The sequence below is a fragment of the Myxine glutinosa genome, chromosome 1 (genome assembly GCF_964187855.1).
Source record: "Myxine glutinosa chromosome 1, kmMyxGlut1.1, whole genome shotgun sequence".
NCBI lineage: Eukaryota > Metazoa > Chordata > Myxini > Myxiniformes > Myxinidae > Myxine > Myxine glutinosa.
The window spans coordinates 266,288,177-266,301,631 of NC_136261.1; the positions used below are offsets into that span (position 1 = coordinate 266,288,177).

Genomic DNA, 13,455 nt, shown 5'->3' on the forward strand with positions numbered 1-13,455 from the left:
GTATGTGGTGAGGAGCTCAGGTGTGCCAAGGAAGGACTTCGCACGACGGAGGATGCCCAGTCGGCGACTGGCTTTGGAGGCCAGATTTGAAATGTAGTTTTCCCAGGAAAGATCATGGCAAATAGTGAGACCCAAATGCTTGAGTGACAGAACTTCTTGGAGAGGATTATTCAGAAAGTGGATGGGAGGGTTTTCCAGTCGGTCTTTTCGGAGAGACATCGTAAGAGTGTGAGATTTATCAGGATTGAAAGACATGTTCCATTTGTTTGCCCAGTCTGTGATTTTGTCCAGGTCTGCAGAGAGTGAGGAGGCTGCAGACTGCCGATCTGAGGGATGAGGAATGGAGCGACAGAGAGTAGAGTCGTCAGCAAAGAGATAGAGAGGATTTTCAAGAGTCAGAGATCATTGATGAAGACAAGAAAAAGCACAGGGCCCAGAACACTACCTTGGGGAACTCCAGCCTGAACAGGAAGAGGAGATGAGAGAAACCCATTCAGGGCCACACGTTGACTACGACCAGAGAGGGTCCGCCAGCCATGCGTGGAGATTTCCATGGATACCAAAGGAGGAGAGTTTGGTGAGCAGAGCAGGGTGCCAGACCGTATCGAAGGCACGTGAAATGTCAAGGGAGACAGTTCTAATTTCCTGTTTGGCGTTGAGGACCTCCATCCATTGTTGAGAAAGCAGAAGCAGCATGTCCAGAGTAGAGTGACCAGGTCTGAAACCAAATTGATGATCAGAGATCAAGCCATTGGAGAAGAGGAAAGATTTCATATCTGAAGCAATGATGGATTCCATGACTTTGCTGATAATTGGGAGAAGGCTGATTGGTCTGTAGTTGCTGGGATCTGTTTTTGCACCTTTTTTGTGCAAAGCGGTGATGTTGGCTGATTTCCAAGCAGATGGCAGATGACCTTGAGCAAAAGAGGGTGAAGAGAACAGAAAGAGGGAGTGAAAGAGCGGAAGAACATGATTTTAGGACCCGTGGGCTGATGCAGTCAGGACCAGTTGCAGAATCAGAGTCGAGGGTTGACAGAAACTTTTCCACCTTGTCAGGAGGAAAGGACACGGAGTCCAGGAGCAGCTGGGTACGACTGGGTATGGTGGGTACAGAGAGGGATGGGTTTGGGACACAAGATTTAGAGGCAAACACAGTTGAGGCATTCAGCTTTTTCATGTGCGGAGTCAGCCGTTAAGCCATTTGAGGTGAGGGAGGGGATGGAGGGGGAACAAACACCAGAAACAGATTTGACCAGACGCCACCAGGATTTGGAAGAGGGAGACAGATAAGAGAGTTCGGTCTTGAGAACGGTGAGATTGTTTCCTGGCTCTCCTGAGGGTGGACACACACTTGTTTCGGGCTTTGTGAAAGGAAATGAGATTTCCTTCCGTTGGATTTGCTTTCCACGAGACGAAAGCAAGTTGTTTCAGGGCAACAGCCTCACCACAAGATTCCGTGTACCATGGACGGGAGGAAGGGTATGACAACTGAAGATGAGATGGGATAAATCTGTGCATGAGAGAGAGCAATTTACTTTGAAAGAATTCCCAGGATGAGTTGATGTCAGAGGTGGTAGAGATGGGAGACCAGTCCAGATGATTGATGGCTGCTTGAAGCATCTCAGCTTGAAGCATCTTGAAGCATCTCAGCTTGAAGCATCTTGAAGTTGGCAGCAGGAAGGGCATCCGGCCATAAAACATTGTTTCAAAAAGGGGACCATGGTGCCTGAAAAAGGCCACCCCCTGCTCTGTGGGGGAAAATGGCCTCTGAAGGTGGTCCTTCTTCTTCTCTTCTACACCTTTACAACTGGACCCTTTTAACCGTTTATTTGCAACGAATGACCTTTCATTTAGTACATCCTTCCATTTATTTGTCACACAAAATAGACCACACAAAACAAGTCCTGGCGAGGGTCTACAATCTCTGATTACTCTTTCTAGTTACTTCTCCCACCAAAGGTGAGCAAAGATTGTGTGTGTGGTGTGTGTGCTCACGCAAAATATCTCAAAGTTGTGGATTCATTCAGACAAAATTTAGTGCAACAACCCAAAATAACACCATATAGTGAATCATTTATTTGTAATTTGACATAATCCTGACCATTTCTTTTCTTTTCATATTTATTTCCTGCATTTTGGAGTTTCCCCACCCCTCCCCCCCCCCCCCCCCCCCCTATATTTCGGATTCGGTTTTCCGTTTCAAGACACTAATTCTGTGCATTCAGTCAGTTTTCTGTGATTGCAGAAAATCCCTGGCTCGACTTACTTCTGAGTTACCCCGTCGGCCATTTTACCAATTAAAGCTTCCAGATTAAATTCATTGTCTTCGGCTGGGTGTTTAATTTTCTGTTTGTGGCCATTAATGTTAATTGTTGCTTTTGCAATCCTACTATATAAAACAAGCATTCTGAGTATTGCGCTGCAATACATGTCCCCTACCGGCAGTCTGTCGCCCGGAAAACTGTTGGGGAAATTACCAAAGTTCAAAGTGCCATAACTTTGTCAAAAATGATTGAAACGTCGTGAAGTTCGAACTTGATCTGTAACTTATCATGAGGAAACCATGTACCAAGTTTGAAATCATTAGCATTGAGTTTAGAAAAAAAGTCCGGAAAACTGTTCTTTGCGTGACGGACGGACGGACGGACGAGTGCAAACCTATAGTCCCCTCCAGTGTACACCGGTAGGGGACTAATAAGGCACGTACATCTGATAAATGTACGCCAAGATTACTTGGCATGGCTCAAAATATAGCTGATCTCGAAGGGAGTGGGTGTTTCTCATCTTTTTCATTACTTAACCATTTTTTATGGAGCCAGGCATTTACTCATTATAATCTATATACCGTTGGACGCCACTATTCGCGGTTCCGCTTTTCGCCGTTGATAAAATGCGACATGTTTCTCTATTCATGGAGAAGTGTTCCACGAATTTGCCAATTTTCAGTGGCGCAAAAAAAATATTTTCATGAGCCGCGAGCTTCACACATTTATAAAACCCATCTTTCACCGGCCATGCATAAAGCAGCTGGACATACGCAAAAAACATCTTCTACGGCCTGCGAGAATGACCTGCTTCTGTGTTCGCTGCTGTGTGTTTCGCATTTTTATGGCTTTTGCAGGATATCCCGTCATTAACACTGAATAGCTTCACGTGATATCCTGCCGCCGTTCACAGGTGAACAATGTTTCGCGGGATATCCTGTCATTCACACTGTGAACAGCTTCACGTGATATCTTGCCGCCGTTCGCAGATGAACAATGTTTCACGGGATATCCCATCATTAACACTGTGAACAGCTTCACATGATATCCCGTCATTAACACTGTGAATAGCTTCACGTGATATTCCACAGCTCACAGGTAAACAATGTTTCATGGGATATCCTGCTGCTGTGTTCACAGGTTTACAATGTTTCGCGGGATATCCCAACATACGGTAAAAATTGCTTTGCCCGGGATGTTTCACCAGCTGCGTAACACATCATCCCTGCGAATTACTGTACAAAATGAAAACACTCCACAGTATCTATTCGTGCAATTAGCTGTCTCCTTTTCCCCCATTGAAACAATGTCAAGGCATGCATTTGCGGATTTTCATCAACATTCGTGGATTATTGCCGACATTTGTGGGTTTTGTCTCGACATTTCCGGGACTTTAATGAACCTTCGCGGATTATCGTCGACATTCTTGGCATTTGCTTCACCATTTGGGGATTTTTGCCTCGCTATTCGTGGATTTTGCCTCGCCATTTGCGGTTTGTTCCTCGATATTCGTGGATTTACACAATTCAGGAACCAATCCCCCCCCCCCCCCCCCCCCCTTCTCTATTGAAACAATGCCCCGCTGTTCGCGGTTTTGCTCTTTGCGAATTTTCCAGGAACGTAGCCCCTGCGAATAGCGGGGTCCCACAGTACTTGATAGTATTATATCAAATAAAGACTTGTATTGTTGGATCAACCTTTGAAGGCAAAATCCATGTCATAATGCTCAAACTCATTGCTGTTGAAGGTAGTTAAATAGAAAGGCCCCAAACCTTCTCTGCCCATCCCTTCAAGTTAACTGATGAAATGTTTGTGAGAATACATTCTTAAAGATTGGGTTTCATTAAAAAGGACGTTTGAAGGAATATTTGGCTTTTTAAGACTACTTTGTGAGGTATTAAAATGATATAAACCAAATGTATTAAACTTTTGTGTAGGATACCTTCGTGAGGGCAAAGAATTGGGTGAAAGAACTTCAAAGGCAAGCGAGTCCAAACATCGTCATTTCGCTGACTGGAAACAAGGCGGACTTGACAAGCAAGAGAATAGTAGAATATGAGGTAAGATGGGGTAGGTATTGTAGAGTTGTACTCATTGGAATGAAGGAGTAGGATGGTGTTGTGTCCAACAATTGTGGTGGGGGCAAAAAAAGTATATTGACTTCTTTTCTTTTTCTTTTTTTTTTCTTTTTTTGTATACAAGATCGAGGCTCGTGTAAGAGCTAACATTAATGACAAAAAAAACAAAAAAAAAAACGGGAGCGGGGGACAAGATGGGGAGAGGGGGAAGCACACAAGTACAACATTTGAGAGCAGCGACATCGGGGGATCTGTGGGAGGTAGCGGGCTTGGGGGTAGGAGGCACGGGAAGGGGGGTGGGGGGAGGGGGTGGTTCGAGTTTTTAAAAAAAACAACACATGGACACTGCTCGGACTTCCAGGAAAGAAGTTGATATTTCAGAAAAGTGGATCTGGGGTGAATTAACGGGTAGAAAAGATCAATGTTTTGGATGGGGGAAGATAAGAGATGGTGGTTAACAGCTGTTTTAAAGACCTTGAGGGATGAGTGGGATTGAAGAGTGAGGGAGTTTGTTCCAGAGGTGGGAGAAAAGAGGAATGAAGGAGTGAAGGTGAGCAGAGAGTCTTGATTTTGGCAGTTTCACCAGAAGAGGGTTGCAGGCAGATCTTGTGCGACCTGTAGGAGTACTTGGGGGACAGAGCACAGACAGGGCTGGGGGGGGGGGGGGGGCAAGGCGGGGGGGGGGGGAGCAAGGCCGGAGAGGAGATGGTAGAAGACAAAGACCAACAACCTACCTGCGGTGAGTGAGTGAAAGACCCTCGGAGTTAGCTTCATCGTGGGAGATTCCAATGATCCTGAAAGCTTTGGTTTCAACAGCGTGAAGCTGAGCGATGTGTGAGGCAGGAGCACCAGCCCAGAGGGGGGAACAGTATTCCATTGATTTACCATTGATACCATTTTCATTTGATAGTCGTGAATTCTCAAGTTATGCAAAGTACAAATAATATTGTCACACATAATATTGAGGTCGAGTATATATCGGAGACATAATGTTGTCACACCTCCAGATGTCAGTTTGTATCATACCAAGGGCAATGCTCTTCCAATTGCAAGTTCTGATTGCCAGAATGGGTTGAGTGGAAACCCCTTCTCCAAAATGGTTTAATTTAGAGTGATTTGCATCATGTGATTGAGTTACACCACCTTGATTTTATATACTACTAAGCATAATTTAGCTGTATAGGAACAGACACTACATATTATAAATTTCCATTGATGATCACTGATGGGCTAGCACGGGAAGCTAGAGAACAAGAGTAGAAGTCAAACTTCAGGCATTGACAGCAGGTTCGTGAGGGACTTGGACAAAATCTTACCCCATCTGAATGTTGTTATATCCAGTCAATGGCGAAAATGCAAATGGGAAATCCGCGAATGTCACGGATGGAAACCCTTAGCTCTGATTAGTGGACGTTTGTGAGGAGCATATATACATACATGCATACACCGGACAGACAGACAAATGCTGTTCCAGATGGCATTGCCCTACGGGCTATGCCATAAAAAAAACCAAAAAAAAAACCCAATGCATCAGGCCTGATGAGAGGATGCTGGCTACATGAGGAAATGAACAGTGAGGGCCGGAAAGAGCAAATTGCAGTGCAGATGACCATTAGCAGCCAGGTGGGGAGGTCTTTGAGGTTGTTCATGGCATGCAAAGTGCTGCTGGCAGGAAAGCTCTGACTGCATCTACGTTGAAATGGTGCCACAGTGGGCACACCATCTGTCTGAAAGACTAACTTGTCCTTTGCAGGCCTCTGACGGCTCTCGGCTGTGGAAGGAGGAAAATCTTCAGCATTGTTAGGTAATTTTCTCCTGCCACTGGGTTCATGAAAAAGAATGGCCCAATGATGTGACTTTGTCAGGACGCACCAAACATTGGCATTGGGGGAGTCACACTCGTGCTTCCTTGTTTCATGAGGATTCTCCTGCCCCATAAATCCTGCAGTTGTGACAGTTTAGTTATCTACCAAGATGGAACGAGACATCAGAAAATAGGTTCTGAAGAAATGTGATCATGGGTAATTCTCAAAAGCAGGGTACCACAAGACTGTGCCCAACCGCAAGTGTTTGTGTGTGAGAAAATGTTTATTTAGTTGTTCACACCTTTTATTTATTTATTTTCTTTTTTTCCCAGAATGCCATCTTCTTTGGTGTGCACATAGTGTGTTCTCTCCAACTCTGAAACATGCACTGTACATTCAATTTCGATTAATTTGGGCAATGTAAAAATTCCTTGTGGTTGTTTTTAAATAAAGGTTGTCACAATTTTGAACAGGGTAAAATAACTCGTCCACAGCTATACTCATTTATGATTGTCATGGGTCATGATTATTGTTTCTTCTTTTTCCTTTACAGGAGTGAGGCTCATGGCAGAGCAAGGTAGAGCTGTCAGTGGGACAAACGTCAAGGCAATAAATGCAATGGAGAGGAAGAACCTCTGAAACTAGCAAGTAAAAGTTATGGTTGAGTTAGGAAAGGTTAATGGGGTTAATAAAGATCATGGGTCAGATTGGGAATGGCAAGAGATGGAGGTGCACTACCTGTTTGAAGTACTGGAGGGAAGAGTGAGCCAGAAAAGCCTCTGAAGGGGTTCCATTGATGAGAAATGTGAGTAATATGAGTTGAGGTGTGCAGTCAGCCTGGATTTTGGGAGTTTGGTTTTGGAAACTCTAACTCGTGCATCCTGGAGTTGCTGGGGTGGGTCGGAAGAGAGACACAGCAGAGGGGGAAATGTTGGAGAATAGATGGTAGAAAACAGACCATCGACCTGCCTGTGATGAGAGCAACTGTCCTGGTTTTGTCCTTGGCATGGGAGATTCTGATCATTTTTAGAGCTTTAGATTCCACATAATCCAGAAGAGACAGGTGTGATACTGGGCACCAGTCTAGAGGACAGTAGTACCATATTCCATTGAGCTACGGATGAGGGCCTTGTAGAATGAGTTTCTCTGATTTTCCAAGGAAGGACCTTGCAAGACGGAGGATGCCCAGTCTGCTTTGAAGGCGAGCTTTGCTGCTACGTGGTCGGCCGAGGAAAGGTCATGGCTGATGGTGAGGCCGAGAAGTTCAAAAGGCTAGTCCTCTTCCAGTGGATGATTAAGGAAATACATGTAGATGAGTGGGTTGATTTGACGATCGTTCTGGAGCGACATGGTGAGTGAGATTTTCCAGGATTGTTGAAGGACATGGTCCACTTGTCAGATCAGTGCCTTATCATTTACAGGCAGACAGAGTTTGGACATTCTGCCTTATCTCGGGAACAGTCTGCAGAACTGTCTTTTGAGGTGAGGGATGTGATGGAGGGGGAGCACACACCGGAGATTGACGTGACAAGGTGCCACCATGATTTGGAGGGCGTGATTGGTTAGGGAGTTCTTCTTTGAGATTTGTAACATGTTTTATGGCTTGACTCAGGATCAACACCATTGTTGCAAACCTTACAGCATGAGTGAAAGTTACCCTCAGTCATGTTAGCTTTCCTCGCTGAAAAAGCAAATCGCTTGACAGCTACTGGCTCCCCACAGGATTCCAGGTACCAGGGTCCAGACTCGATAGGATGGATGGGAAAACCACAGATAGATTGATAGAATGTTAGAAACCGGTGCCTGAGAGAAGGTAGACTTTTGCTTAAGTATTCTGAGTGGTCCAGCGGATAGGTGCAATATAGACGAATCGTGCACTTTTTGATAAAAGCATCAAACTTGGTACACATATTCAGTAGGCCATAAGAAACAAAATTAGATATAGTGCCATCCCAGTTTTGGCCTGTGATTGCTATGGCGGCCATCTTTCAAAATGGCCACCACATGACACTAAAATACCACATAACTCAGCAACCATGAGGCCTCAGATCTTAATTCTGGTGTCTATATATAGGTTTTGGGGGTCATAGAAATCAAAGAAGGCAATATCGAGTATGTGTGGTCACTTACGGTACCACCTTTTAAACGTAAGTAAGATTTTATAGTTTAAACCATGCCCTCCATCATTGTCGGACAGGGGAAAGCTGAGACAGCGTACCAAATCTAACATTGGTCAGTGCCTTTAGGATACAGTCACGGAAAAGGAGAACAACACGATGCCGAAGTTGTTGTGCTAGATGGACCTGCCATTGTAAATATGTTGAAGCCTGGAGCAGCAAAATCATTTCAGGAATATGCACACGATGTCTTTCTGCCATATGTAAATTCTAAGCTACAAAGAGCTCAGAGGGTTGATGTTGTCTGGGATGATTACAGGCCAGATTCATTAAAGCCACAGACCAGAGAGAAGAGAGGGAAAGGAATCCGTCGAAGGGTTGAGCCAAAGACTGCAGTACCGAAAAATTGGCAAGAGTTATTGTGGCTCTCTGACAATAAGAAGGAACTGTTCTCATTCCTCAGCAGAGAAGTTGTCAACATTCAAACAGAGAAGCAAGTAATCAGTACGCAGAATGAGGATGTTTGTCGCCAGCCAAGAAACACGGGAGGTTTAGCCCCTTGTACACATGAGGAAGCAGACAGCCGTATGATGCTTCATGTTGCTGATGCAGATAAACAACAACACTGTTCTCATCCGTACTGTGGACATGATGTAGTTGTTCTGGCAGTGTATGTATTTCAAAAGCTACAAGTGACACTGGATGTTCTAGGGGTGGTGTTCGGCACAGGCAAGCATATGCGCATGGTACCAGCTCATGATATCTCAGCTGCAATTGGTCCTGAGAAGTCCATTGCACTTCCAATGTTTCACGCCATTACTGGGTGCGATACGACCTCTTCCTTTGCTGGCAGAGGAAAGAAGACTGCTTGGGATACATGGAGCATGTGCCATGAGGTTACAATGGAGTTAATGAAGCTGATGGGGCAACCACAAATGTCAGATGTTGATGCTGCTCTGGATGTTCTGGAGAGATTCGTCGTACTTCTTTATGACCGAACAAGTTCTAAACACCATGTTGATGAGCTCAGGATCGACCTATTCACAGGGAAAGGCAGAGACGTGAGCAACATTCCTCCGACCAAGGGTGCTCTACTTCAGCACACTAGACGAGCAGTATACCAGGCCGGTCACATCTGGAGTCAGGTGCTTGAAGCAAAGGCTACGCCTCCACAACCGGACGGATGGGGATGGACTCGTAGTAGTGATGTAAACTGGGATGTTCTTTGGATCAGTCTTCCTGAAGCCAGCAGAGTTTGCAGAGAACTTATTCGATGCGGTTGTACCAAAGGCTGTCGAATAAACTGCAAATGCACAAAAGCAGCTCTGCCGTGTACAGCTTTGTGCGAATGTGGGGGTTCTTGTCATGATTAGTTCATGTGATATCTGGCATTTCACATTTGATGGTAAGCCTAAGTGACTCGTGGCACATTTGTATCTGCAACAATAAGTAACTCGGCTTCGTATTCGTTTTGACTGTAATTTTTCATAGCACTATGAGTTTAATTTACGGTACAGGTATCTTATATTTCATCAATACAAAATAAAGCAATTCAAAGACCGCCAAATGTTGTGTCCTGTAAACTGGAAAAGGGCACTTATGTTCCAAAAGTGGTACAAGACGTGGTCACACATACTCATTATTGCCTTCATTGATTTCTATGACGCCAAAACCTATATATAGGCACCATAATTAAGAATCTAGTCCTCTTGGTTGTTGAGTTATATGGTATTTTCGTATTAGGCGGCCATCGTATTAGACAGCCATCATAGGCCAAAACTGGGATGGCACTATTATCTATTTTTTCTTGTAATGGCCTACTGATATGTACCAAGTTTGATGCTTTTATCAAAAAGTGCACGATTCTTCCCCCTATCCGCTCGACTAGAGGCACAATCCTTATTGGATGGCTATGGAGATGATGGTCCAATCCTTTTTGTGAGGACAGGTGTAAGTCCCAGCCAGTAGGCCTGTGAAAACGGCCATATCCTGCATCATTGAGGTTGCTCCTTTACAAAAGCCAAAGATGTATGCGTCTTGACAAGGAAGTCGGCATAAGTCATTGGAGTCAGAAGAGGAACAAGAGATTGCATGGAATGTTGACAATTACTACGTCGAGAAAGGACGTACCATTCAGAGAAAACGGGTTGGAAAGTTTTACATATTGGGCCAAACCCACAGAATTGCAGAAGGCATTTGCACAAGACAACTTCTCACAAATGTTTCGTGGGGAATAGCCACACAGAAGTGAAAATAACCCAAACTTTTGACCATGAGCAACAGTTTTTTTTTTTGTTTGTTTTTTTTTTTTTGGGGGGGGGGGGGGGGGTTTGTTCTGTTTTTTGCATGACGTTCTCAATTATTAGCTCACTTGGAACGTAGTTCTGCGGAGCCTATGCAATGGTGCCTCGTCGGTCCGTAAACACTTGCAACTTATTCTCCAAAACCGCTGATGGGATTGTGTCCAAACTTGGCACAAATGATATTTGTTATGTTGCAACTCATATTTGTTCACGGCATTAAAAACAAAATTGAGGTCTAAGGGGGTCGATCGAGGGTCAAAGTGGATCCTGGTTTGACTCCCAAAATAGGAATTTGCTTTTTCCTCAAACTACACACACTTCAATGAAATTTCACCACAACCACCCGTGATGTACCGACGTTTGTTCCCGGCATTGAAAAAACTTGGGGTCTAAGACCATCTATTGGGGCGTTGCCTCCCCCAAAATAGGTATTTGCTTTCATAGAAACTATGCACACAATTACGATGAAACTTGACGACAACCTTCATCATCCGTGATGCATCAACGTTTGTTCACAGCATGAAGAGTGAGGGTTTACGGGGGTTCATGGAGCATTTGACCGCCTAAAATAGGTATTTGCTTTCTTTGCCAAAACTACACACACAATTTTTGATGAAACTTCATCACAACTTTCATCACCCGTTGTGTGCCAATGTCTGTTCAAGGCATTAGAAAAACCGAGGTCTAAGGAGGTATACGGGGTTGGGGGGAGGGGCGGGGGGGTTGCTTAGGTTTTCAGGGGTTTTTTCCCCCCAAAATAGTAATTTTTTTTTACTTTTTTTTTTTTTGTCTTGTTTAAAGTCATGAATACGTTAGTATGATTATACATGCTGTCCTGTCTTCTGGAAACCATTGCAATTGTTTTAGAATACCCTTCTTTGGTGTAGTAGACTGCTTTATTCTACCTGGTGAATGCCCAGGGTTATTGCCCCTATTTTTAAGTAAGCAAGCTGGTGTTTTCAGAACCGATCACTTTCTTGTACACTGTAGGTTAAGGTGCAATACCAGGTCCTTGACCAAAAAAAAATGTAGATTTTTGTATTAACAACATGAGCTGTTTTGTAACCTCCTTATTCAGAATATTTTTGCATCAAAATTGATTTCTTGTTGACAGTTTATTTATTTTTAACAAACACTATGCTCACCTGTTTAACAAATAACATTGACAGGATGCCCAGGCATATGCTGAAGACAACGGACTCCTCTTCATGGAGACCTCTGCCAAGACTGCTCTGAACGTGAATGAATTGTTTTTGGCGATTGGTGAGCATCTGGCCAATTTGGGTGTTTGCCTTATTTGGTTTCTCAAGCTGGTTTGTTGTACCATACAATGCAAGTTGGCAATGGAGGGATGCAGTGGGTTGAGGAAAAGTTTTACCTGTTGCATTGCATTTGATTACAAGTTATTGTGCTTTGCTGCACAAAAGCCTTCTGACTTGCTTAGATGTTTGTAGCATCTGGCATTTTATATAATGTAGCATGTATAATTGTACATACCAAATATTGGGCATTTACTTTTTAACATTGGAAAAGGGGTGATAAAACTAAATCACTGCCTTACTTTTAACTCGACATATTCTTGTTTACCGTCTCTGACCCTTGACCCAACCCCTTCCCAAATGACCCAAACCCTTCTCCAGCCAAGAAACTGCCAAAGAACGAACAACCATCCAGCAGAAATGGCCGGGGTACGGTTACCCTTGACGCATCGAGCCCCAGACAGAGGAAGCAGTGTTGTAGCTAACTCTGCCATCACAGGTTCATGAAGATCTTCAACTTTGCACACTTGCACGTAGAGGCACAAGCCCACCAACTTGCTCTAACTGTCGATTATTTTTCTTTAATGATATCTGGTATTCCTGGTTTTGTTTTTGTTGGTAATTTTTTTTTCCCTTACACTTTTATTTTGCCGATAAACATTCCTCAGTATAAACTTTGAGCATTGCTATTTTGTACATAAGTCATGCTTTTTTGCAATTGTGATGTACTCTGTACAAATCGGAGGCCCATTTATTTTGATAATATATAATTGGCATCTCGCATTTATGAAGAATAAGAAATCTGACTGAGGATTAGTGAGTATATTTTCTGTTGATCCCCTTTATTTTATTTCATTTTTTCTTGCGCTGTATTTTCTGGAGGTCTGTTTGTACTGTGATTAATCACATTTGTCTGTGGAGCTGTAAAGACTTCAACTTGCACAAAACACTCACCGAACGTTTGTATATCAAACAAAGCTCAGAATGGGATGATATGAAACACTGGGGTTTGGGCACAACATTAGATGTGGGAGGAAATGCATAACGAGAGGTTAATTGATTGCTTGGTGCACACAATTGTTGTAATATTTTGCTGGTTTAACTTCAATGCACCTAACACCATCTACAAGGTGATTTATTGTTGTTCTCAAACTTTACAAAATTTCCCATAAACTTCAGCAAGTTGTTTCATGCACAGGGTCTGTAATCTCTTCTCTTCAGTAAAAAGATCCTTTTAACCAAAATGTTTGCTTTTTCTTGTCATGTTAATTAATTTGTTTCAATCTGTCTTATTTAGAAAGGTCATGTCTTGGAAGTGCTCATTAGAGAGCATTTTTTTTTTTCTCCTAAAACTTCACTCTTAACTTCAGTTTGCCTTTAGCATATCACAATTGAAAGAGTGGTGCAGCTTGACCCTCCCTTTAAACTGTAGAATGTCTTGTATGATGGCTTTCTCTATCACCCTCTTTTGCATCTCAGTTTATTATTCCCACCATCATCCTTTTCCTTTTTCTTTTTTCTTTTTTTTTTTTTCTCTTCCCCATTTCTCCATAATTCTCCTGCATCGTCATCATGATGTATTGTGCTCTGTATAGAGCATTGCTCTGCCAAAGCAGTTTCTTGGTTGGG

The 13,455-nt window shown here is 43.4% G+C and overlaps 1 protein-coding gene across 4 annotated transcripts in view; it reads left to right on the forward strand.

Annotated features, from left to right (window-relative positions):
* The window catches only part of LOC137437047 (ras-related protein Rab-5C-like), a 31,728-nt gene extending 18,658 nt beyond the window's left edge, over positions 1 to 13,070 (forward strand). For all 4 annotated transcript variants that reach the window (XM_078786618.1, XM_078786620.1, XM_078786625.1 and 1 more), the window contains 3 exons: positions 4,202 to 4,324; positions 11,737 to 11,830; positions 12,208 to 13,070. In XM_078786618.1, the coding sequence (XP_078642744.1) occupies positions 4,202 to 4,324; positions 11,737 to 11,830; positions 12,208 to 12,311 (321 nt within the window). In that variant the 3' untranslated portion in view covers positions 12,312 to 13,070. The remainder of the gene's footprint in view (positions 1 to 4,201; positions 4,325 to 11,736; positions 11,831 to 12,207) is intronic.
* The last annotated feature ends 385 nt before the right edge of the window (positions 13,071 to 13,455 follow it).